At 37.0% G+C, this 25,067-nt stretch overlaps 1 protein-coding gene across 4 annotated transcripts in view; it reads left to right on the top strand.

Annotated features, from left to right (window-relative positions):
- PLA2R1 (phospholipase A2 receptor 1) overlaps positions 1-25,067 on the top strand; it is a 127,004-nt gene that overhangs the window by 81,699 nt on the left and 20,238 nt on the right. For all 4 annotated transcript variants that reach the window (XM_046019572.1, XM_046019571.1, XM_046019573.1 and 1 more), the window contains 9 exons: positions 4,867-5,069; positions 6,778-6,923; positions 10,222-10,306; positions 12,720-12,852; positions 13,430-13,465; positions 13,936-14,093; positions 19,606-19,670; positions 19,924-20,027; positions 21,781-21,920. In XM_046019572.1, the coding sequence (XP_045875528.1) occupies positions 4,867-5,069; positions 6,778-6,923; positions 10,222-10,306; positions 12,720-12,852; positions 13,430-13,465; positions 13,936-14,093; positions 19,606-19,670; positions 19,924-20,027; positions 21,781-21,920 (1,070 nt within the window). The remainder of the gene's footprint in view (positions 1-4,866; positions 5,070-6,777; positions 6,924-10,221; positions 10,307-12,719; positions 12,853-13,429; positions 13,466-13,935; positions 14,094-19,605; positions 19,671-19,923; positions 20,028-21,780; positions 21,921-25,067) is intronic.

The raw sequence follows: 25,067 nt of genomic DNA, 5'->3' as shown, positions 1-25,067 counted from the left end.
TTCATAAGTAGTTGTGTCTTCTCTCTGAAGGCACATAATGTTCACTTTTCTCACTTTTTGCAATGTTAGCAGCCACTAATGATCAGTGCCTAGATTCATTGATTCATTAGAGGGTTCTTCATAGCTTCATGTCTGGGATATTTTTATGAAGACATAGTTTCCTGCTATTTTACTAAAACAGTAATAGCAAAGAGACTATGGCACTTGGTATTTTAAAAGAAGTAACTCTTCAGGTAAAACAGGAAAACCAGTTTTTATCTATACTAACTAGCAGCACTAATTAAAGGGGGGAAATGGGGCCTTTCTTATTTAGGGATACGAATGCATTAGAAACTGAGATGTAGTTTGTACTTAAAGATTCAATATAAATGGAAGCTGTAGAGTGAGAGGGGAAAAAAAGTATGTCCATTCTTGTTAAGACATTCAAAAATCTTTTCCAAATTATATTACAGTTGCATAGTTGTCTGTACAAAGAAGGGGAAACACTCTGAGATCACTATTTTGCATCTATCTATTACTCAGGCTTTGTGACCAAAGTTTTGTTTCTAGATCTAGATGCTACTGCAGAAAAGGTGTTTTTCACTCATATGGGGTAATTCTAGAGCATCTACCGCAATCGTCCCAAGTCAATAGAAATCTTCTGCCATTGACAGGGAAACTGGGATCCTGGGAGAGCAAATCAAATCTGTTTTTCTTGAAAGTGACTCCACATAGCAAGGAGAAGCCTCTCCAGCCATCAGATAGATAGACGGGTCCGGTTTAAGGCTTTGCAGAGTTCTGAAATGAACCACCATGTGAATGGGAACAAACTTATTCTTTCTGGGCACTCTTTGGAGATTTCCGTATCTTTTTATAATGTAAATAACGTCAGAAAAGGTAAAAATGGGATCATAGATCTTTAAGAAAATGCTGTGGGCACACACAGAAAAGAAATGTGACCAGGGGAATGAGAGGGAGCTCCATGAAAAAGAAGGAACATAATTTGAGGGGAAGATTCAATAATTCAACAACTATTCATTGTATGCATGTCTATTGTGTACCTTGACATTGTCTCATGGTAGATTCAGTTAAATCTGTTTCAAATTCTGCATCAAACCCTCCCCATGTGGCCTTAGACAAGTTACTAAATATCTGTGCCTCAATTTCTGCATTAGCAAACTGTAGATACTAATACCCATCTCAGAGTTTTTGAAGCTGAATAAAGAAAGACCATATAAAATGCATAAACAGTATATATCAATATATACCATTCCATGGAATCTACCCTCATAGCATCACTTTTCTGCATGAAGAAGGAAAAAAGGGCAGAGAAGGAAGGTGGGTAAGGCACAAGCTTAAGAAGTAAGGATGTGGGGACGCCTGGGTGGCTCAGTGGGTTAAGCCGCTGCCTTCAGCTCGGGTCATGATCCCAGGGTCCTGGGATCGAGTCCCGCATGACCTCCTTGCTCGGCAGGGAGCCTGCTTCTCTCTCTGCCTCTCTGCCTGCCTGTGTGCTCTCTCTCTCTCTCCTTCTCTCTGACAAATAAATAAAATAAAAAATATAAAAAAAAAAAAAGAAGTAAGGATGTGAAAGGGTTATTGCAGGATGGGAAAATAACTAGACAGAATCAAGTAAAATAATTGTCCAGAGGCTCTGAAGGCCCAGCTACAGTTCCCTCCTACCCTGAGGCCACAAATAGATTTCATTTGTCTACTTTCAGGTATTTGACCAGAGAGGTGAAGGATGGAGGCTTTCCCAGCTCAGTTCAATTTATATGGTTAGATAGATTTTCCAAATGGAAAGGACTAGAATAGTGAATTGGAATGTCTTAATCGACCTAAAGTTATCCCATTCACGTTTGATGGAGAGACTGAAGGGGGACAGAGGGAGGGTAAGGCAGGTTAAGGAGAATCAGTTTTAAATGTGAGATTCACCACCAAGGAATAAGATGATAGTTTTTTCTTCTCCAATGGGAAATGAATTATTGAATTTGAGAACAATTTCTCAGGAAGAAAAACACCCTCCACTCTTTCCTACACCCTACCTGTATTGTTTGGCTTTTGCAAGCATACCCACAATATAGGATTATAAATTCGGTTTATATCTCCCTTAGCCCAGTCTCCCTTTATTACACCACTTTACTGCTTCTTTGGGGCTGAGCCTCTAAAATTTGGGTCAAATGTTCCATTAAGTTAACCACTTTAGAATACCAATAACACTCCTACAGCACTTTTCATCTTCATAGCAGTTCACAAACATCTCCTTCTCCACTAATGAAGATGAGTTGAGTATCTATAGTATCTAAAACCAGAGCTATTTAATCATTGTCTGATGTGAAAAAGTAAAAACAAAATGCAAGACCAACAAAAAAAAGTATATTACATTTTAAACTTGCTGATTTGAACTTTTTAAAAATTCTTTGAACATGCAGGCAGAACTCCTGCCACAAAACCCAGGTTTTGTAATGAAAAGTCAAAATAAGAATAGAAGCAACGTCTTAGGGATGGTTTTTAGCCCTTCCTATCTTTCAGGGTGCTTTTAAATACATTATCCTACTTGATCTTCACAAAAACCAGAGAGAAGAAAAGGAATTATTATCCCCACGTTTCAGATAAGGGTTTTTGTGATTAATTAACTTGAGTTTTGAGTTACTAAGTATTTGTACTGAGACTAGAACTCCAGACTTCAGACTCCAAGTCAAAAGTTGCTGGGGAAGGAAGGATGGAGGCATTGAGAGGGAGTACGTATTTACCCTGCTCCTTCAACTGAAACAATCTCATTAGCATATTACATTTGGGGCTTCCATGTGGATTTTCACAGTTCGACTTCATTAGAACCTCATCACACAGAGTATGCGGCATCTCCTCTATTGTTCATGACCAGCTAGATGGTGAGCTGCATTCCAAAATTACATTGAACAAGTGCTCACTTCAGCAGCACATACACAAAAATACATTGAACAGGATTGCAAATCTCCATTCCTGGCAGGTTGCACTTACACATTATAAGCTTTCCCCTTTGCATGGCCCCCAATCATTCATTCAGCTTTAACACTAACTAGCTGTTCTGGCCAATGGAGCGGACTGATGGCCTTTGTATGGACCAACTCTCTCTCTCGACTTCCTTCTCTTCTATACAAGTATACTAATCATGTTTTCTTGTTTACTACTGATCACTTTCACCTTTGTGGGTCTCTTTGACACATCAGCATGGACACCCACACAGGACTGTGACCTTCTTGCTGATGGCTGTGATGCATGGTGTCTAACATGGGATGTGAACTCAGGATTGTTGAAGACACAAACCCTGGTTCTTTAGCACCCTTATTCTTTCTCTTTTTGCACAAAATTTTCCATCCCTTTAAGAGAGGCTCTTTGTATGTCTTCCTCTGTCTTCTTTCTTCTTACTCCCCCTCTCTTTGGTCTTTCTGTGAACATAAAATAACCACCCATTGCTGACAAGGATAAAGCCAGTTGCTCTGTATTGAAAAAAAAAAAAAAATTGAAGCCATTCCTTGTGAAGGAAATTAAGCAAGACAAATATTTAGTACCAAGTGACTATATTTTTAAGTGCCTTGAGACCCCAAGTCATCAGTCTTCAGATGTTCCATCTGTAATTGTTTTTTTTTTAACAGAACCCCTTGACTATTCTTTTCTCTTTTTCATCCTTCAAAATTCAGTTCAAATGTCACTTCCTGCAAACCATTTACTGATATCCTGAGGTAGTCTCCATCACCCCTTCTAGAATCTCCAACAGAAATCTGAACTCTCCTTTAGTATGGTACATCACACATTATGTTCAATGCAACTAAATGTTTGTGTCTGTGCCTCCTCTGTGCTAAAATAAGAGTTGAGTTTTGTTTGTTTTATTTTGTTTTGTCCTTCTATCTCTAGCAGCTAATATACAGACTAGCCTGATATGTAGATATAGAGGCTCAATTTTGTTGTTGTTTAATTTTATTTAGATAAATGAATGGTCACTTTGGCTTTAAGAAAAAAGGTTCATTCTTACTCAATTTGTATTCTGTTTTTGGAATGGGATTGCTTTCTACCATTCACTGAAGTTTGAGGTATATTTTTTCGCTGTCCTGTGAGTTATACAGATTTGATGACAAATGAGCGTCTTAACATAGAAATTGTTTCTATGGAAAAATATGGTTCATTTTCCAGTATGTTCAAACATACACAAAAGAATAGAGCTTCTTTCAGAACTAGATGGTCTTTCCCTTTTCCTTAATGTCGGCCTTTATTCTAGAGTTTCACCCCTATAGAATTTATCTCGTTCTCTCCACTCTCCCATGGTTTATAGTTTGGCTTTCTGTTTTGTACCTTGCAATCTGCCTTGAATCCATCATTTATGTATCTTCCCTGTCAAATCTGTTTCTCAGAGGATAAGCACTATGCATTTTTCATTGTTGATTTTTCACAATGGGGTTTCAAAGCACAGTATACAGAGTAAGTGTTCAGTAAATGGTAGGCTGAATTTTTCTCTGCACAGTTAGAAAAAAAAAAAGCTCAATAATTGAAAGTAGAGGAATGTTAGCATTTGATTGAAATAATGGGGATTTGATTAAGTATTGGGGATTTTTTAGTCCCAGGTTGAACAGTGGCTAGTTTCCTATGATTTACTATCTGAGCTCCAAATGTCTAAAGTCCAGTCTCCACAGGCTCTCTTCCCTCACTTATCCATCTTCTATTCTTTCTCCAAAGATGAAAAGAAAAGAAATGAGACAGTCCTGTTAAGAAAGCTTTCTTTTTCATTTTTCTTGTTCTTATGTGGGTGCTTCATTATGAGATATCAATTGCGCAACACTCTAGAGACCCATCTTCTAAGAACAAATTGTTCTAGTCATTCTGGTATTTAAAAGTGTTGTTTTCTGCTTTTAGGCTACAGTGGTGGCTGTGTTGTCATGCGAGGAAAGAGTCCACCTGGCCGCTGGGAAGTGAAGGACTGTAGATACTTTAAAGCAATGTCCCTGTGTAAGCAGCCAGTGGGAAAACAGGAGAAAACGGAGCAGGAAGAAAGATGGCCATTTCACCCCTGCTACTTGGACTGGGAATCAGAGCCTGGCTTGGCCAGCTGCTTCAAGGTGATGCCAAGGGTACATAGGCATTCTCAATGGGATGAACATTATTTCAGTTTGGTCCATGTATCCCAAATTCCCTTACTCCAGAACAATGCCTGGCACAGAGCAGCTACTTAATATATGTTGACTATCTCTGTCTTTTCCGTTATATTCCAAAATAATTTTAATTCAAAAGACTGACGTATCCCTGGAGATACTGAGGGTCTCTTCTTGAAGACTAATGTCAAGGCCCCAGTCAATATTGTTCTTACTGCATAGTACCAAATGAACAAGGCAGATGTTCATTGGGTATTGAAATGGTACAATTCCATAGTTTGTAAGAAAATGAATAGTCTTTGTTATGGAATAGTACCATTCTGCTGCTAAAAATAGCTTTTGCAGCTTGCCAGACACCTGAGAATCAAACAAATTAAAACATACAGTTGATATACATGTGTGTGTATTTATATACATGTGAAAAAATGTGTGAAGAAGTATCTTTTTGCATATCAGTTTTAAATCCTAGATATAAATCAGTACTTACAATCTTCTTCTCATGAAACATCTGTGAATGCATTCAATTTCATGTACACATGTACAATCCTACAATAAATTCATCAGGTAAAAGTGATCTCACAAAGCAGTAAGTTAAACCTTAGAAATTAACAAACTGAGGCAGCAAGATGAAGTGCTTTGCCCAAGATCACAATTATTTATTGACAGAGTTAGAATAAATCCCTGGTCTTGGGACCCGCATTCCAGTGTTTTTCCTACTATATATGACCCTGACATGTCAACAAATATATGGCATGTTTGATAGGCATGGTGGTGGGATTGAAGAATTTTAAGTGATTCAAGAAAGGGTTCCCAGAAGAGGTAAATTTTGACATATAATTTAAAAGATGGAAAGGCTGTGCTGTGGCCCGCAGGACTGGGAAAGCTATTCATTCTGGTCGCAGCAAATCAGAGTCTGGTGAAGCCTGGCCGCAGGGTGCCTGCCTGGCATCAGAGACTCTGGCATAATGTCAGGCTGTTAAAAACGAGGAGGGCACAGAGGCCTCGGATCTGGAGTTGTGTGTGTTTGGACCATCACCCTTGATCCTATATAAAGTCAGAAGTAGACTGTTCATTTGACAGATGTCTTCCAGCTACTGTGAAGACACTGAGAAACAGCAGAGAATTTAGGCACAGCAAAGACCCAAAGACCTTAGTAATATACCTGCACTAGGTCCCAGGTCTCATTTCTCATCCCCAACTGTGGGTCAACCAGATTCATGATCTTTCCACCAATTCTGATTTGTCAGAAGGCAATCTGGTGAGATAGAAATTCATGGGCCCTTGAAGCAAGGAACACCAGATCTGATCCGAGTTCTGCTTATTTGTAGCTGTGTGACTAGAAATTTGTAACCTCTCATAGCCTGACCTCATCGCTTAACAAACATTTATTTACGCCAGTTACAGGAAATTTAGAGGAAAAAAAAGAGTCCTCAAGGAGCTTATTTATAAACTTGCGCTCATTATATCCTCCTCATGAATTTGTTGTGAGAATAAAATGAGATAGTTTTGCGATGCATAGACACATTCTAGTTCAATAAATGTTATTTCTCCCTACTGGGTCAAGCTTTTAATATAGAATAATGACAATTACAATGCTGTTATTTTCTTGTCCAGAATTAAACAGCCTCACCTTATCCATGATAGTGTCAACTTTTTTTTTCTCCTACTAAACCAGGTATTTCATAGTGAAAAAGTCCTGATGAAAAGAACATGGAGAGAAGCAGAAGCATTTTGTGAAGAATTTGGAGCTCACCTTGCAAGCTTTGCCCATATTGAGGAAGAGAATTTTGTGAATGAGCTTTTACATTCAAAATTTAATAGGTAAATACTTGTTAATTTTGAAAAATGCAATCAAATTTTCTATTTCCCAATAATGACTTATTAGGGATGAGTATCCCAAATATTTGTTTAAAATCTCAAGTATTTGTTTTAAGCCTAAAACCAACTAGCCATTAGTTGTGAAAGAAAAATATATACATATGGTCTTCTATTTATATTGCACCAAGTTCTCATTCCATAAAACAGAACGAAGTGGCAATCGTTTTGATATTTGAAATCTTTACTATGTGCCTCAAATCAGAATTTTAGAGCTTTTCTGCCAAACTCAAATTATCTAACCCCATGATTTTCAAAGTGTTGTCTGAGGATCCTGAGAGTCCTGGAACCCCAAGACCAGGAGGGGACCAAGTGGGCAGAGGCCCTAATTCCATCACTGATCACCAGCTCCACTTCTGCTTATTTTGTATAAAATAGTAGTCCATGTAAGATTTGTTTGGGGGGGAAAAAAAGTCCCACTGATTGAAAAAAAAAAATTCAATCCAGGTCCTAATTTTACATTTGAGGAAACAGGCATTCACTTGTTAGTACTGATCTTGTGAGTTTCAGAATCTTGAATTACATGGAGTTAGAAAATCAATTTAATTTAAATTTGAAGAAACGTAAAAGGCTTGTGCTACCTTTCACCCAGTGCAAAAAATTCCTTCCACTATATTCCTTATGGTCACCTACTATCTGCATAATTCTTTTCAGAGTGCTCCTTATTTGGGAGAAAACCCATTCCATTTTTGGAGGCTGGGTTCAAAGATCAACTTTGTAGTAGCCAGAGCAATACAGATCAAGTGGACTGTATTTTTGAATATTTGAAGACAGCCATTATGTTCTCTTTTAGTGAATCTTCTCATCCATTTGCTTCTTTCTCAAATGTTCTTGTCAGTTAGCATACATTTTTGGACTATCTTCCATGGGAGGGATACTTTTATATGCAGAGCTGGCTAGAGAACGCAATAGACAAGACAGACAAAATTCCTGCCCCAAGGTAGTATGGCTCCATGGGTCCATACATTTATTTAATAAAAATAAATGTAACACCAGGTACTATGCTCCAAGCTCTGGAAATCTGGAGTCTCAATGAAACACTTGCCTGAATTACAGAGAAAATCCCAAACTATTTTTTGAGGAAAATCCTGGCCTTCCCCTTAAGTTTCCTTTAGGACACTCCAAAAGAAGATTAATAAGCAATATCTATCAAATTATTCATCTCTACTCTCCCAAGTAATGACCTTAACAGTAGGAGACTTTGACAACATCTCCCAATGTGAGTCTTATAGAGTACTGTTGGGGGGAAAGGGTCAAATATGTTTACAAAAAAGGCACAAACCTGGATATTTGCCATATGCTTTAGCATTATAAAAGCTTCTAGAAGGAAGCATTTTCTTTGACCACAAGCCTCTTTTTTTGAGAACACTTATCAACATCCCATGGAACTTCTAGTTTCTGTGGGAAATGCTGACCTAAACCATATTTCCCAAATCTGCTGATACTCACACTCACTTGGGACCTTTTGACACAGAGCACTCTGGTCTCACACCAGGGCTGCTGAGTCAGATTCTCTGAAACTGAAGAGAAGTTCAAGAAGCTTCCTGATTATTGGACTGGAAGTCTGGTGTGGGGCCACAGATTTACGGGATATGGGATAGTCTCCATCATCCTAAGTTGTAACTGTGCTCCATGACCTTAGCCCCTTGCAAAACATCCTTTCACACTTGAGTATAGTGAGGTTTGCTATATGAAATAACCACACGCAGGCTTCTCCCAAATTTGCTGTAAAATCAAATATCATTCTGTCATTTCTATTTATGTAAGTTCTCACACTTGAAATTTCTTGTGGAATTTAATGCCAAGCATGTATCAAATTATTAATCTTATCACTTAATCAGAAAAGCTGTATTATTTTGCATCCAGACTGCCAGAAATTTAACAAAATCTCATGCTTGACTATAGCAAATAAACCAGTTCTCATAGTAGCATGCATACTGCTTCTTATGGCACTGCTTTTAAATTTCTATTTTATTATTTATCATATTATTAAAAATTATACAATTACAGGAAATTGATGAAGAGAAAATTAATACCATTTAGAAGCCAATACATTTCAGGAAAAATGTAGAACTCTGAATTCAGTAAGGAAAGAAATGAAAAGTTCTCAAGGCAGGAGAGTGATATGAATTCCCAGCCTAGGTCATGGATGTTAAGATACCTGGCTTAAACTTAAGGCAGCACTCTTCCCTCCACAACCTTGCAAACTGTAAATTGGAATCATGGTAGTCACCATCCGGGCCCCAATGATCTCACGGATTTCTTTTTTTTTTTTTTTTTTTTTTTAATCTCATGGATTTCTAAGTCACATTTTCCTTTCATTTGTATTGTTCAGGCACAATAGCTCACATATCTGAGAAGAGGATGCTTCAGAATAGGCTTGCTTCATTGCACTAACGAAAATAAAGCATCTGTCATGACTTCCGAATCTTTTAAATCTTTAATTCTCCAAATTATTCTCAGAAAATTATCTTAGCGAGATGGTTCATTGTACAATTAGACTTTATTGGTTGATTTATTGAGTACTTTGTAGTTTGATGTATTTGTCCTCTGCCTAATTGGAGGAAAGATGGTTCTCTGTGGGGATTCTCGCCAAGTCTAACCCAGTGGTGACTACTGAAGTTAATCTACTGTGCCTCAGACTGATTTGCTACGAAATTATTTATGCTGGGATCTGAAAAAACAAAACCCAAAATCTGCTGTGTACCTTTTATTAAAGGGGGTGGTGGTAATTAACGTCCAAAGAATACATGAACATTTGACAAAAAAGCAACAAATCAAAGCATAGGAAAGTGGTAAATACACATAGCAAAGTAGTAAAAAGTCCTCTAGGGAAAAAGACGATCCAAAATTTCTTACCAACTTGCTTTCATGTGTTCTTATCCTGCTTAAAATGTGTTGCCATTCCTAATGAACACGAGAAAGCAGTGTTCTCAATATAGGTTAATTTTCCCCCAACTGTATGTTGCCAGTGAGCACACCATACAAGCCAAGAGAAATAGGAAGCCAGGTTAATCTTCTCTACATTCATCCCATAGCTCAGGTTTTGCATATAGGAAATGCTCAGTAAATGTTTGCTGACTGATCAATCCTGCCAGGAGTATCAGCTGTTTCCTGTGCACATAAATACTTTAAAATATTTCTTGAGCCTATTATATTATATTGTGAATTTAGTAGGAAGAGCCAAGGTTTTTGTTTTGTTTTGTTTTGTTTTGTTTTGTTTTGTTTTGTTTTCTCTTCACAGGACAGAAGAAAGGCAGTTCTGGATTGGATTTAATAAAAGAAACCCACTGAATGCTGGCTCATGGGAGTGGGCTGATGGGACTCCTGTAAGTTTTTCCAAACTGAAGACAAGGAAGTGAATTCAAAACAGGGGGCCCTGGAACACCTTGGTCAACCAGCCAAGAGAACTGGAAGTAATGATTCTATTTCCTGTGACTCAGACCCAGATCAAAAACTGTACCAGATCTTGGTACCAAAGGAGTTATTTCTGCAAAGTCCTAAGAAACATTCACTAACCACGTAGTTCTGAGGCCAGCTGTAGAATCTCATCCTGGAAAGGAATCAAAATCTCCAAAACCCCCCCAAACTATCTCCCATGTGAAAAGTCTTGAGAAAAAAACAACTATTGTTTAAAATAATACTGGGCTTTCTTTACTCCACCTTCTCTCTCTAGCTTAGCACCTAATTATAGGAATGTGGGACCCTTGTCCAGATCACAATGAAAAGAACCATTTTGGTTTATCTCTAAAAGGACAGAAACGCCAGCCTTAGAAATACCATCTCCTTCTCAACCAGAGCAAGTTATTCAGTTGGGGGGGAAAAAACTTGCTTTTCTTTCAGCCTCATACTTGTAAAAACCTCTGTGAAGGAAAGATGGAAGTCACTATGACATTTTTTTTTTCATGTGCAATGAGGAATTCTCCTTTTTCCTCAAGACAATAGGGGAAAAATGAAGCCATATCCCAGACTAAAATGAGATCTATCTGAGGACACATGCAAAATCAACATATTCCGTTACACCTGTGAACTAGGAGGCCAACAAGAGATGGCAGTGAGCCCAAATTTTATTGCAGACAAGGGTTGAACGCACTGCTGCATGATCTCATTTCACCCTTTTAATGATTCTGTGCAGTGGTTATTAGAATGCTTAAAGAGTTTGCCTAAAATTATGCATAGGAGACCTAGGCCTCCAAAGCCATGATGTTATATCTCCTAGTTGGGAAATACCAGCAGCCAAACTTAGTAATAGTAAAGATCAATAGTGAAAAATGGTCTCTAGCCACACTAGAGAAAATTTACGGCAAAGAAAGGATCTGTGGAAAACAAACATAACGAGGATATGCTAGTTAAACATATAACACACACATATATACACTGTATTTATATATATATACATAAATATATATACACTTAAATATATATACACACATATACACTTTATATATATATATATTTATATATAAACATTTCCACCTCTGTTCCACCACTGATTCTCTGAGAAGGGTATCAGGACCCGAGAGTAAGAAGAAACCTTAGAGATCACCCACCCCCTCCATCTATTATGCTATCAAAGAAACTGAGGCCCAGAGAGCAAAAGGAACTTAGCAAGGCCCACCTGCGGCATAAATGGCAGTCACCACATGGCACAGTTGGGTGGTTAATGTCAATGTGATTTTATGTAGAGGTTGAGAATGCTTCCTTTTGTTTTAGTAAAACCATCTTATTAGTGATTGAGAGGAATAGACAGTTTGGTTCAGAATAAAGTTTGGTTCAGAGATAAAGCCATGAAGCAGTGCATGGAGTTGCTCACTACCACTCCCTACAGGACAAAACAAATCTTCAAACTCCCACTATTGTCTGAATCTGAACTTACATATTTTTAAGTTAGAGGAGTTGTTGTACAGTTGTGTACGTGTTTGAGGAGGAGTATAAATGTTTCAAATATCCTCTTTTTTCCAAAGTTTTGCTCCGGTTTTACCTGTGGTCCATCCACTCTTCTGTCAGGTAGCCGTTAAGTCATTGAGAAGATCAAATTTTTTTTTTAAGATTTTATTTATTTATTTGACAGAGAGAGATCACAAGCAGATAGAGAGGCAGGCAGAGAGAGAGAGAGGGAAGCAGGCTCCCTGCTGAGCAGAGAGCCCGATGCGGGACTCCATCCCAGGACCCCGAGATCATGACCCGAGCCCAAGGCAGCAGCTCAACCCACTGAGCCACCCAGGCGCTCCTCAAGTTTTTATTTTACATCCCTCTTACATGACCAAACATGGCAGTGTTGGATAGTTTCCCAATTAAAGCTAGCGATAATTTAGAATTTAGTGATTAAAGACTAAAAGCTTAGTGTATATGTGAAAGAAATCTACATCACAGATGAGACCAAAATCTGACAGATGAGAGCCTTCCAGAAGTTTACCCAGGGCTCTGGGGTACCAGGGCTAGCCTGTTGTGGCCAGTGAGACAACAGTGAAAGTTCAGAAGCTTGGGTCTGATTTGTTCCTTCTGGAGAAAGGAATTGCTTGCCTCTTTTTAAGAAAAAAAGCATCTTTAAGGAAAAATGCTAGTTTGGTTAGTTTGTTCTTCACAAATGTGAACCAATCTTTAACTGCAATCTTATCCAGACATTTCTTAAGCTTCCTCCAGAAGTCTGTGGTGATTTATTAACAGAGATGTCTCTTCTGATCTTTTGAAACTTTTTGTGGGGGATCATCGTTAAGAAATAACGAACTTCATCTGCTGCAGGTTGTCTCTTCATTTTTAGACAATACTTATTTTGGAGAAGATGCAAGAAATTGTGCTATTTATAAGGCAAATAAAACATTGCTGCCCTTGCACTGCAGTTCCAAACGTGAATGGATATGCAAAATTCCAAGAGGTAAAAATATTAAGATCTTCACTATATTTTGCTTTCTAATAATCTGCAGCACTTTTCCAAGTGAAGAGTTACAGAAATCTAAGATTTAAACATCCCGGACTACAGTACCAACAGCCATCATGACAAACCAAATTGTACTATTTTAGCAAAGAATGTCTTATAGGGGAATGAGAAAAGTAACACGAGAGCAGTATGCTAATTTAATAACTAGGAAATGAGGATAACCAACTACATTGTGGAATATGGTATTTTTCAAGTACAACCTGGGAGAAATGTCACTGTGACATTACAAGCAAACAAAATTACTTGTCAAATGAGTAAGTGAAAGCACCTAACACCGTGTGTGACACACAGTAGGCCCTTGACAAGTGTTCGCATCCTTTCTTCTTTAACCAGAGGCCTCTCGTGAGCCTCCTCTTCAAATATGAGAACTAACCATATTTCAAACAGCACAAAATACATGGAAATGGTCTCTTTAAAAGCAAAGTACAAAATACCATGTTTAGAGCTGAAGTAATTCAGAGATGGCATCCTTGTGAAGAAAGGTCACTCAAGGTGGTTTGCTTTCACTTTGCAGACGTGAGACCCAAGATTCCACCCTGGTATCAGTACGGTAAGAACTATCCTGGCAATTCTTGAATTTCTAACTATATGCCGTTATATACCATTACTGTATAATTACACTCCTGCGATTTGTTCAAATTAATTAATGGTCAAATTAATAAAAGTCATTAAATGATGAAAGATTCATATTATAGCTTAACACTGTTTTTGTGACACGTGATTTTAAAATATGCTTTTATCCCAGATCTTGCAATACAAATGAAGATCCTTAGATGAGAAAAAACAAGAAAATAAGCAAATTATATGCTTAGTAAAATGTGTGTAAATATACTTATTTATGTATATCACACACACACACACACACACACACACACACACACTTTTTTTTAATGCTAAGTGACCAAATTACAAATTTAGGGATCAGTCATAGCATAGCCTATTTTTATATCAATGCATTATATCAATGGATTTTGCATCATTTGCATTGGCTTTTGTTTTTTTGGTTTTGTTGTTTTTCAGATGCACCCTGGCTCTTTTATCAGGATGCGGAGTATCTTTTTCATACCTATGCTGCAGAATGGCCCTCCTTTGAGTTTGTCTGTGGCTGGCTGCGTGGTGATCTCCTCACAATTCATTCTGCACAAGAGCAAGAATTTATCCACAGCAAAATTAAAGCGGTATTTGAGTACAATTAACCATGAGAAATTCAGAATTTAGCTCCTTCTTCTGTTGTTGCGGGGATTTTTTTTTTTTTAATTTGAATTCAGACATTTATTTACGTTTCATTTAAAGCCACAGATTTTTTGAGAATTAAGTTTCTTCCTGTTATAGGAATTAAGAGAAAATAATGGAAACACAAGTTTACTATGTTGGTCAATCATTTCACTTATCTTCATTCTCTATTAGCAATAGCTCTATGAGCAACAGTTATGAGTAAGTAGAGTTTTATTGCTTTAATGAGGTTCATCCAATCACCCAACACATATTTATTCAGATTCTACTCTTCTAAGGGCTGGGGCTCTATCAGTGATTAAAATGGACCAAATTCCTGCCCTCAGGGAGCCTATAGTCTAGTCTGGGAAGAAAGACTGTAATCAATATAGCACACATAGCATTACATAATATTTTATTAAAAGATAAATAGATAAATGCCATGGAGGAAAATAAAACATAAATGAGGGACAAGGTGTACGTGGGGCGGGGAGGTGGTGGGAGGGTTCATGTGCATGGCTATTTCAAAGTTGAATTTTACTTACAAGAATATAGTACTTTTAGGTCTATAAAGACTCAGTATTCAGAAAATGATAAGGAGTGGTTTTCCATTTCAATTTAAGATAAAGACTTGGACAATCTTTGAGGAGCTAGGCCAATTGGAAAGGAGCAGGCAAAACCTGTTAAATAATGAAGCAGACTACCAAGGAATAGTATACATTTTCAATGTATTTCTTCAACAGGCATTTATTGAGCATCGGTATGTGTCAGGCATTGTGATATTTGTCAAAGACATAAAAATGTCAAGAACACAAAAATGAGATAGAGTCTCTGTTTTTAAAAAGCTGATAATAATAATAAGTGAAAAGGGAGCAACACGCACAAATTATCAAGGGGCCACCAAGGGAGGAAATTCACTCCCATTTTCCCTAGGATATCTCTGAAAGTAAGAAAAAAAAACTTTTTCCTTTTCCATAATTTAACATTATTTCACAATCGCCAGGAATCCTTTCTTGAGCTATCATCTTTTCACATTTGTAAGTTGATTTTTAAAATGAAGCTGTATATTTAAAGCATCCTTGGCATGTAAGAGAAATGTCTTCCCTTACAGCTCATGGACATTTTCCATTTCTATAATCCTGTTTGATGCATAGACAGCCTGCAAGGTGCAGGTAGGTTAGGACTACTACTGAGTTGTAATGGAAAAAGCTGAAAAACAGGGGTGTTGGGTGACAACTCCACAGTCCTATCGAGTCTCAGTGATAGACCAATCACAAGAACAAGATACTCCCCACTATTAGTTTGTGTGCTAAATTTTTTTACCACCCATCCTCTAGTATAAATGGAACACTCAAGCCAAATCCATTTTAAGCATCAATATAATGTCAGAAAATATGTTTGTTTCTTTAACAAAACAACAGATTCCTGGTGGCAATAACAAGACATCAGGTCAATGTCTGAAAACCAGTTCATCCATCCATAGGACCAAGTGCGTATCTCAAATAGAACTGATTTTTGGCCAATACTTATAATTGCATCTGGCACTGCGTTCAGTACTAATATTTAATGGCATTTATTCTTTCCAAGGACTCTCTGTGGGAAGTCTATTATTAGTACATTTTATAGTTAAGGAAGCTAAAACTCCAAAGAGGTGAAGCAACTTGGTTACTTCCACAGCAGCTAAGTGATAGAATCTGGAAGTGAACCCAGGCCATCTGACTTACAGGGTTATTTAAAAACCTTCTGCTGGCAGCAGAACGGCAGTGTAGGGGGGATATAAGAGCGCAATGTCTTCGTTACATAAAAATCAAAAAGAGTTCTAAAATCTCTCTCCAAAAGATGGTGCCAGCTCTGTCTCAGACTTGAACAATGAAAGCCTTCTTTCGATCTTTCCAATGGAGCTTAGCTCCCCTAGGAGTATCTGCAGGTCTCTCCTCACCTTTCCCTGAATTCACTCTCCCAATTATTAGTGGTTGGTAAGCCAGTGAGGATGGCAGGGTTAATACCTCCCATAGAAGAGAATAGTAAAATCCATGGGTTTAGCTGTTTGAGAGCTAGTGCCACGACACTAGTTGAGGACTGGACCTAGTTGTGGTATCAAACCAGACGAACCTTGTGGCGTCTTACATGGCAAAATTGCGACACGGTCTGTAACCATGTTGATACAAAACACTCTGTCAGTATGATGGGTGAGCAGCTGACTGATCTAATACCACACTGTACTACAAAAGAAAATTACTGGATGGTTTAAAATGTGTAGACTGGAAAGGGGCAAGGGAGCTACGGGAAAAGGGTATCAATTTAGAATGAAGAAAGCTATATATTCCCAAAGCAGTTCTTATTATCACATAATCTATAGCTGTGTTAGGTGGTAGTAGTGACATTTATGGTGACCATTTACACTTCATGAGTAAGAAATTCCGTATCTATGAATGTCCTACTAGAATGAGTCCAGAATTTTTTTTTTCCAGGATGAGGAACTAAACATGTAGAGATCATACCACTCACTTTTGTGGCATACTCATCCTGTAAGTGCAGGAAGAATCAGAATAGTAATTAAATATTGTTTAAAGATTTTATTTATTTGAGAGAGAGACAGAGATAGTGAGAGAGAGCATGAGCAGCAAGGAGAGAGAGAGGCAGACTCTGCTGAGAAGCAAGTCCAATGCGGGGTTCAATCCCAGGATCCTGGGATGGTGACCTGAGCCAAAGGCAGGTACTTAAGCTTGACTAAGCCACCTAGGTGCCCCTAATTAAGTATTTTTAGTATTACATTTGTGTTGTATAGTTTCCCTATAAAGACTAGTAACTCAGAAATGTGAAAAGCAAAAATTGCATTTAGTTGGAAAATAAAAGAACTAACTATTGAAAAAGAAAGCTGGATGCAATTTTTAAAATCTGAAGCAGATTTTTTTTAAACAAGGTGTTTCTGTCTTGAAAAAGTGATTAGTCAGTATTTTCTCTTTGAATAACAGAATACCACAGGCATGATGAGAGTGAATTTTTTGAGTACTTCTTTTTTGAGCTATCCTTTTGGTTAGATTAATGTCAAAAAAGTAAAAAGCCATAAGCACTTTAGGAGTTGTTTAATATGAACTGCTAGCCAATTAATCCGCTAACATTTTCATGCTGCATTGTGCAATATTTGCATTTAAAAATTGCAAGTTCTTCTTATTTTAAATTTATTTATTTATTTTTTCAGCGTAACAGTATTCATTGTTTTTGCACAACACCCAGTGCTCCATGCAATACGTGCCCTCCCTATTACCCACCACCTGGTTCCCCCAACCTCCCACCCCCGCCCCTTCAAAACCCTCAGGTTGTTTTCAGAGTCCATATGCTTAAGCGACTGAGCCACCCAGGTGCCCCTAGACATGAAATTAAAATAAGAAGAACTTAGGGTTCGTTCTGCTTATTTTAATTTCATGTCTAGGGGCACCTGGGTGGCTCAGTCGCTTAAGCATCTACAGTTGGCTCAGGTCATGATGCCAGGGTCCAAGAACTGAGCACTGCATCAGACTCCCTGCTCAGCCGGAAGCCTGCTTCTCCCTCTCCTTCCGCAGCTCCCTTTCCTTGTGTTTGCTCTCTCTCTCTCTTTCTCTCTCTGTCTCTCTCATACTGTCTCTGGAATAAATGAATAAAATCTTTAAAAAAATAATTTCATGTCTAAATACTTCTAGCAAAAATATATCAAATGTATTAGTCATCCTCCAAAATATAGTGTTTTAAACCCTTAAAATAAGTTAATTTTGATATTTTTGATGGAAACATTTGAAGACATGGCAGGTTACTCTTCCTTACATTACTTCATAGATCAATTACTTCATAGATTATGTTGCCTATTGCTGTATTTTATTTTTTTAATAAGTATTCTTCCCATATGATACGATCTATGACAGTAATAAAACATAGTTGTTATGAAATCTGTGGTCATATTACATTTTTTATGTGAAAGAATATTAATAAGTCTGTTTTTTTATAATTTAATACCTAAGCCAAAATTTACAACACCTATTTTTCACCATGGATTTTTTTTCACCCTGGAAATCTTCTAGCTTGTCCTTCTAGCTTGCGGTTCTATTCCGTATCACAACAGGTTGTGATGTGCCATGTGGAGGATCACCATGCTGTAATTAAGGTGGTAATAAATATGTCACTTAACATGTAGTAGTTATAATTTCTCTTTAGAGGTCCTTAATTGGGGCAATGAACAATTGGACCATGATTTCCACTATTGTTGCACATGAGACCTCTTTAGATTGAATGAAATTGTTGTGGTTCTCCCACTGAGTTCACAGCCAGTCTCAATGGACCCATTCCAAAGCCTGACAATGGGAAGCTAAATTCAGCATGTAAGAACATGTCCATGAAACAACACCTCAGGGATCCCAAATTATAGCTGTTCCATCTTGCATTATTCTCAAATTGCTGATATGGCAGACAGCCACACTGTTCAAGGAATAAAAATATCTATTTATAAATTAAAATGTTATATTCTGTTGTATGATGACCCAACATTCATGTGGAAAAAAAAATATGTATCTTAAAATGTATTCTCCAATTTTTAAAGAAGAAATGAAGTATAAATTTAAATATACAATGCCTTCAAATTAACAGGTTTTTACCTTAAAAATTAAGTTACATTTCACATACACACAATAAAGTATATTGATTTAGAGGTCTTAGAAACCCTTACTGACTCTTCCTTTTTATAGGTAAAGAGGGAATTTCAATTTCCTGGCTCATAAGTCCAGTATTACATTTGCTGTAATGTGTGTGTGTGTGTGTGTGTGTGTGTGTGTGTGCATGCACACATGCATGAACATGCTGTTTCATTTCATACTTTATTGCACTGAGATCTGTGTGATAAATAATGGTACAAACTTAGTAAAATATAGAAATAATTTTCTGTTAAGCAGAAAATTGTTGTTAAGCAGTGGAAGTTCTGTAGTATTCCTTTGTCCTATCTTGTGTCTCTCTATTAAAATGGGGAGGGTGCTAATACTCAATCAGGCTAATGCCAAAAATTCAAAATTCTTCTTACTATTGATGTCTTGGTGCTTTGAATTGTTTTCCGAACAGTGTGACATATGCAGTGAACTATAAATCACTGAGATGAGAAACCACTGAATTTTTAGTCAAAAAATAGGAGTCCACATCCTATTTTACTTTACAATATTACTGTTTAAAGCCCTATTATGAGAGTTAGAAAATTTACTTTTAAATATATCCGGAAAGTTGTAAGAAAGATTTTCAATATTTGATTCCAATTTCCTACATAATGAGGAGGGACTATTTGGAAATAATGAAGTTTCAGGTTCTCTCAAGATGATAGGCCTTAGTGTACTCTTCTTCAGATAATTGAGTAAAATACTGAAGAATAGAAAGCTATTAACAGGAACCCCATTAATCTTAATAGTGAAAAGGGAAAACAAGTAGAATAAAAGCTGACATTTTCTTTTTTTTTCTCTTTAATAGCTATCAAAGTTTGGTGTAAATTGGTGGATTGGACTTCGAGAAGAAAAAGCCAATGATGAATTTCGGTATGGAACTAGATCAATTTGCATTTTATTTTGTTTGACAGGTTTTATTTGCAGAATGATTGGATGAGATTTTAGTGATTAGTTTTTGGGTAGCCTCCAAACATTATCTTTAAGTTAGAAATTTTCATTTCTCTAACCAAAGATATGAGTATCTTTTTAATTTAATAAAAATTACCCCAGAACTCCAAGAATGGTGTTGGAGATTAAACATAAGGAATAAAAGAAGGCCCTAAAATTCTTAATTTACCTACAGCTGGAGAGATGGAGCACCAGTAATATATCAGAACTGGGACAAAGGAGGAGAAGGATCTATGAATAATCAGAGCCAGAGATGCGGCTTCATTTCATCCATAACAGGTAATTTTATTTATCCATTTTTGGGTTTATAATACAAACTGAAAATTTTCAGAAGGCTTAAAGTCTCCTTTTCATTGCATTAGTTCAGTGAGAAGGTTTTGTTTGGCTAGCTTGCTTTTTAATTGAATGTGATGAGTTTCATTAGTCTTAAGTGTTAAGGATGGCCATTCCTACAGTTAATTCCAGCATTCATGTTCTTGAAAATGAATTACAACCAGATAAGTCATTCCTCATGCACCAGAACAGCACCAGAAATAGACCGAATGAAACTGGTCAAAAATATGCCTGACAGGGGCGCCTGGGTGGCTCAGGGGGTTAAAACCTCTGCCTTCGCCTCAGGTCATGGTCCCAAGGTCCTGGGATGGAGCCCCACATCAGGCTCTCTGCTCAGCGGGGAGCCTGCTTCCTCCTCTCTCTCTCTCTGGCTGCCTCACCACCTACTTGAGATCTCTGTCAAATTAAAAAAAAAAAAAATGCCTGACAGATACAAGCCTCTAAAAAATTTAAATATGGGCCCATTTTAAAAATCTCTTCTTAATGATTCAGTTATAATTGGCCAGAACTTTAACCCCTTGGAATTTCCTCCCACTTTCCCATTTAAGAGAAATTTTCATTGAGTTCAGTATTTTTTTAATACTTGGCACTAACTGCTTTTGCCATAGAACACCAACTACTTCCAGGCTGTATTTAGAAATACATGTACCTTTAAGATGGGTTTTGAAATTGAATTCAGTTCATCAGTACAGTGTTATCCATCCCACTCTTTCTATCCTATAAAAGGTAATTATGTTCCTGACCTTTAAGAGATTCATAAGGAACCTGTGTCCCAAATCAGGAGAGGGATAAATATGGAAAGCAATACTTAGTGTAAGGGTATCTGCAGGGAAAAGGAAAAACCACGTTGTTAATCAGCTCTCTTTTGCCAGCAGGTGTCACAACAGCCTACAGAAAGGCTGTTTTGTGATTCTGGAAGACTAGAAGCTACTTTGCATTAAAAATAGCATTCCAGCCCCTCCTTCAAAATGCCAACATTTTTTGGCTTATATCCCTCACACTAGAAAAACTGAAACTGCCTTTGCAATTTACATGCATCCTTGCCCTATTCTGGGATTTATAGCTTGAATGCTAATGAAATGCATTCTATAACCTTTACTCTGAAAATATAGCTCTTCTAAATTAAAATACATTTTCCAGGAGGCTAAGGACTTTGGGATATATCTTCCTGAGGGTATGTCTATGTGTGCCTGTTTTATTTTTAAGGGTCAGTGTCAAAAACTGCTTCTTTCTTAGAAGTTACTGAGTTAATTTTTCAAAACTGTGTATTTTCTAAAGAATCATAAATTAGAAATGATCATTTATTGTTTTAGAATCTTTTTTCTCCTTATATTGAAGTCGAATATTTTAAGACAAAAATATTACTCTGCATTCTTTTGTTAATCAAACCAAATAGTCTCAGAATTTTAATCAGTTCTGTGATTTCAACTGTAGTATTTTAGTTAGTTGGGGTTTGTTTGTTTGTTTGTTTGTTTTGCATTTGCAAAATTTCTACATTCTTGAATTAGATTTACTGATTTAGCACCCTGCCCAGTTTGTTCTTATTGTTAGAGAACTCTACCATTTTTTTAGCAGTTTAGTTGAATTTCTAGATTAAAGAAATTATGATAAACCATCAGCAGTCATAAAAATGTGATAAAGAACACCTACTAAGAGCCAGCATTGTTCCATGTCATTTCTAACCCATTTACTCTTCTAGGACTATGGGCTACTGAAGAGTGTTCCGTTTCTATGCCTAGCATCTGTAAGCGAAAGAAGGTTTGGATCATAGAGAAAGAGGAAGATACCCCAAAACAACACGGAACATGTCCCAGAGGATGGCTATATTTTAACTATAAGGTAAATTCTTTTTCAAAATGTTGCCTTTGTTTTTGTTTTTTAGATGTTTATTTTAGAACATAATCAAAGAGTGGGTGTGGCTTTGAAAAACCAGGAATTGTCCATTAGGACCTGGAATTTTTTTTGGTCACAACTTTCAAGATAGAGTTTTCAGTGTAGGTAGGAGCAAACCTCTAGGAATAAGGAAACAGCGGTGGCACCACCCTTCATTGGTATACTTAGTTTTTGCTATTGACACAGTCATTGTGCTGTGTGACTGTTTCTTTAGGCATGATGCATGCGAGCCTGTGTAACTAGGCCCTGACCCCAAATGAGCTGTCAATTCCAGAGGGTACAGTCTCAATCTTCTCCTTTTGTGTCTTCCCTGCCTGCAGCAAGCACAGAGCTCCGCCCCGCCTTGTGAATTGACCCACTAATAACGTAACTCAGTCAATGTCATCTTGAGCCCATAAAGCTGGTGCTTCTATGCAGAATTGAAATTTTTTTTTTAATTGCCAGTGGGGATATTGTAAACCAGATTTATTATTTCTGATACTGCCTCCAATTAAGGCCAAAACTTTCCCTCCACTTCTTATGTTTTATAATAAAATAACTTTATAGGCCTTAGGTGGAAGTAATTAAAATGCATCCCAAATTATAAATATTTCATTCTTTGATAATGGAAAAACCCAAACTGTGTCATAATTTAATATGCTAATAAGAAATTGCTCTTTGACTGTGGACAGCCAGTTTTCAGTTACATTTGGCAGAGCCTTCTCTTCTTCGTGAACTTCTTCTCATTGTTAATTTGTGATATGGGGCCATTTGGATTTTACATGCATTAGTTGAGCACCTAATATATATTTGGCATTGACTTTTTAAAATTGTGGTAATATTCACATAATATAGAGTTGACCATCTTAACCATTTTTAAGTGTATAGTGCAGTAGTGCTAAGTATATTCACATTGTTATGCAATGAATCTGCAGACCTTTTCATCTTGTAAAACTGAAACCCTAAATCCAATAAACGATAACCCTCCGTTCCCCCTCCCCCAGCCTCTGGCAACCTTTCCGTTCCTAGTAATGTGACTACTTTAGATACTACAGATAAGATATTATTTATCTTTTTGTGACTGGTTTATTTTACTAAGCAGATTGTCCCCCAGGTTCATCCATGTTAGAACATTTGGCAGAATTTCCTTCCTTTTTGAGACTAATATTCCACTATATGTATATACCATATTTTGTTTTTCTACTCACCCATTAATGAACATGGGTTTCTTCCACCTTGTGGCTAAGAGTTTTTCTAGGTGATCATAGATATATATCTTATTTTATTTAATTGTTGAAGTACATAGAATTGTTATCCCCTCTTATATATAAGAAGACCAAGACTAATAACATAGTGTGCTTTTTCTGAAACTTCACAGGAAATAAGTGTCAGGTTGAGAATCAGCTTCGGGTTTTCTGACCTTTGAGTCTGGTAGTCTTGTCTCTTTCCTACGGTTGTCATTTCATATGAAATTTAAGAATTAGCCCCATGACACAATCTGGCGGCACTATGAGATATCTTCTAAAATATAGTTGTTTTCTAAAACTTTATGGTATTGAGATACATTTTTAATAGTGTTTTCTGTCTGATTCCTATTTTCCCAAACTATAAAATCTACCAATTATACATTTCAACATAAAAAATGTAGGAAGTATTCAACAGAAAACTAAGTTTTGAAGATTTTATTTATTTATTTCACAGACAGAGATCACAAGTCATACAGAGATCACAAGCAGGCAGAGAGAGGTGGGGAAGCAAGCTCCCTGCCCAGCAGAGAGCTCGATGTGGGGTTTGATTCCAGGACTCTGGGATCATGACCTGAGCTGAAGGCAGAAGCTTTAACCCACTGAGTCACCCAGGTGCCCCGAAAACTAAGTTTTGAATTAAAATCTTTGACAATTAGTTCTCTTTTAAGATATTCTACTGTGGTAGTATATATTTAAAATAAAATATGCCATTTTAACAATTTTTTAGTGTACAGTTCAGTGGTATTAATTAAATTCACAATGTTGTTCAACCATCCTCTTTATTTCCCAAATTTATCATCATTCCAAACAGAAACTGTGTAACTATTAAGCAATAACTCCCAATCCCCCTCTCTCCAGCCCATGATGAGTTCTAATCTGTTTCCTATCTCTGAATTTGCCTGTCTAGATATTTCATATACATGAATTCATATAATATTTGTCCTTTTGTTTCAGGCTTATTTCACTCTGCATAATGTTTTCAAAGTTTATCCGTATTAATAGTATGTATCAGAACTCCATCCCTTTTTATGACTGAATAATATTCCATGTCATATTTTGTTTTTCCTTTCATCTGTTGATGGACTTGGGTTGTTTCTACTTTCTGGTTATGGTGAATAAATCTACAGTGAACAGTGGCATTCAGATATCTAGTGGAGTCCCTGTTTTCACTTCTTTGGGGTATATATATCTAGGAATGGAATTGCTATATCATAATCCAATTCTATGTTTAACTTTTTGAGGAAACAGTAAACTGTTTTTCATGTGGTTAAACCATTTTACAAGCCTGCAGAACTATATGGTAGCAATTTCTCCACATCTTTTTTTTTTTTAAGATTTTATTTATTTATTTGAGAGAGAGAGAGAGAGAGTGTGTGTAAGCAGGGGAAGGGGCAGAGGGAGAAACAGACTTCCCCACTGAGCAGGTATCCTGGCTCGGGGTTCAATCCCAGGGCCCTGGGATCACAACCAAAGCCGAAGACAGCACTTAACAGACTGAGCCACTCAGGTGCCCCTTCTCCACATCTTTGACAACACTTGGTATTATCTTTTTTATTATTGCCATCCTAGTGCATGTCTAGCGTTATGTCATTGTGGTTTGATTTAGACTTCCCTAACGGCTAATGATACTGAGTAATTTCCATGTGCTTATTGGCCACTTTTATACTATCTTTGGAAAAATGTCTATTCAAGTCCTTTGCCCAGTTTTATTTGGGTCATTTGTCTTTTTATTGTTGAGTTGTAGGAGTTCTTTATATATTCTAGATATTAAGCTCTTATCAGATACATGTTTTGCAAGCATTCTCTCCTGTTCTCTAGGTTGCCTCTTCTAATGTCCTTTGATACACAGATGTTTTAATTTTAATGA

This window comes from Meles meles, chromosome 9 (assembly GCF_922984935.1).
Source record: "Meles meles chromosome 9, mMelMel3.1 paternal haplotype, whole genome shotgun sequence".
NCBI lineage: Eukaryota > Metazoa > Chordata > Mammalia > Carnivora > Mustelidae > Meles > Meles meles.
Note: the sequence above shows the minus strand (reverse complement) of the source record. Positions and strands in the feature narration are given on the sequence as shown.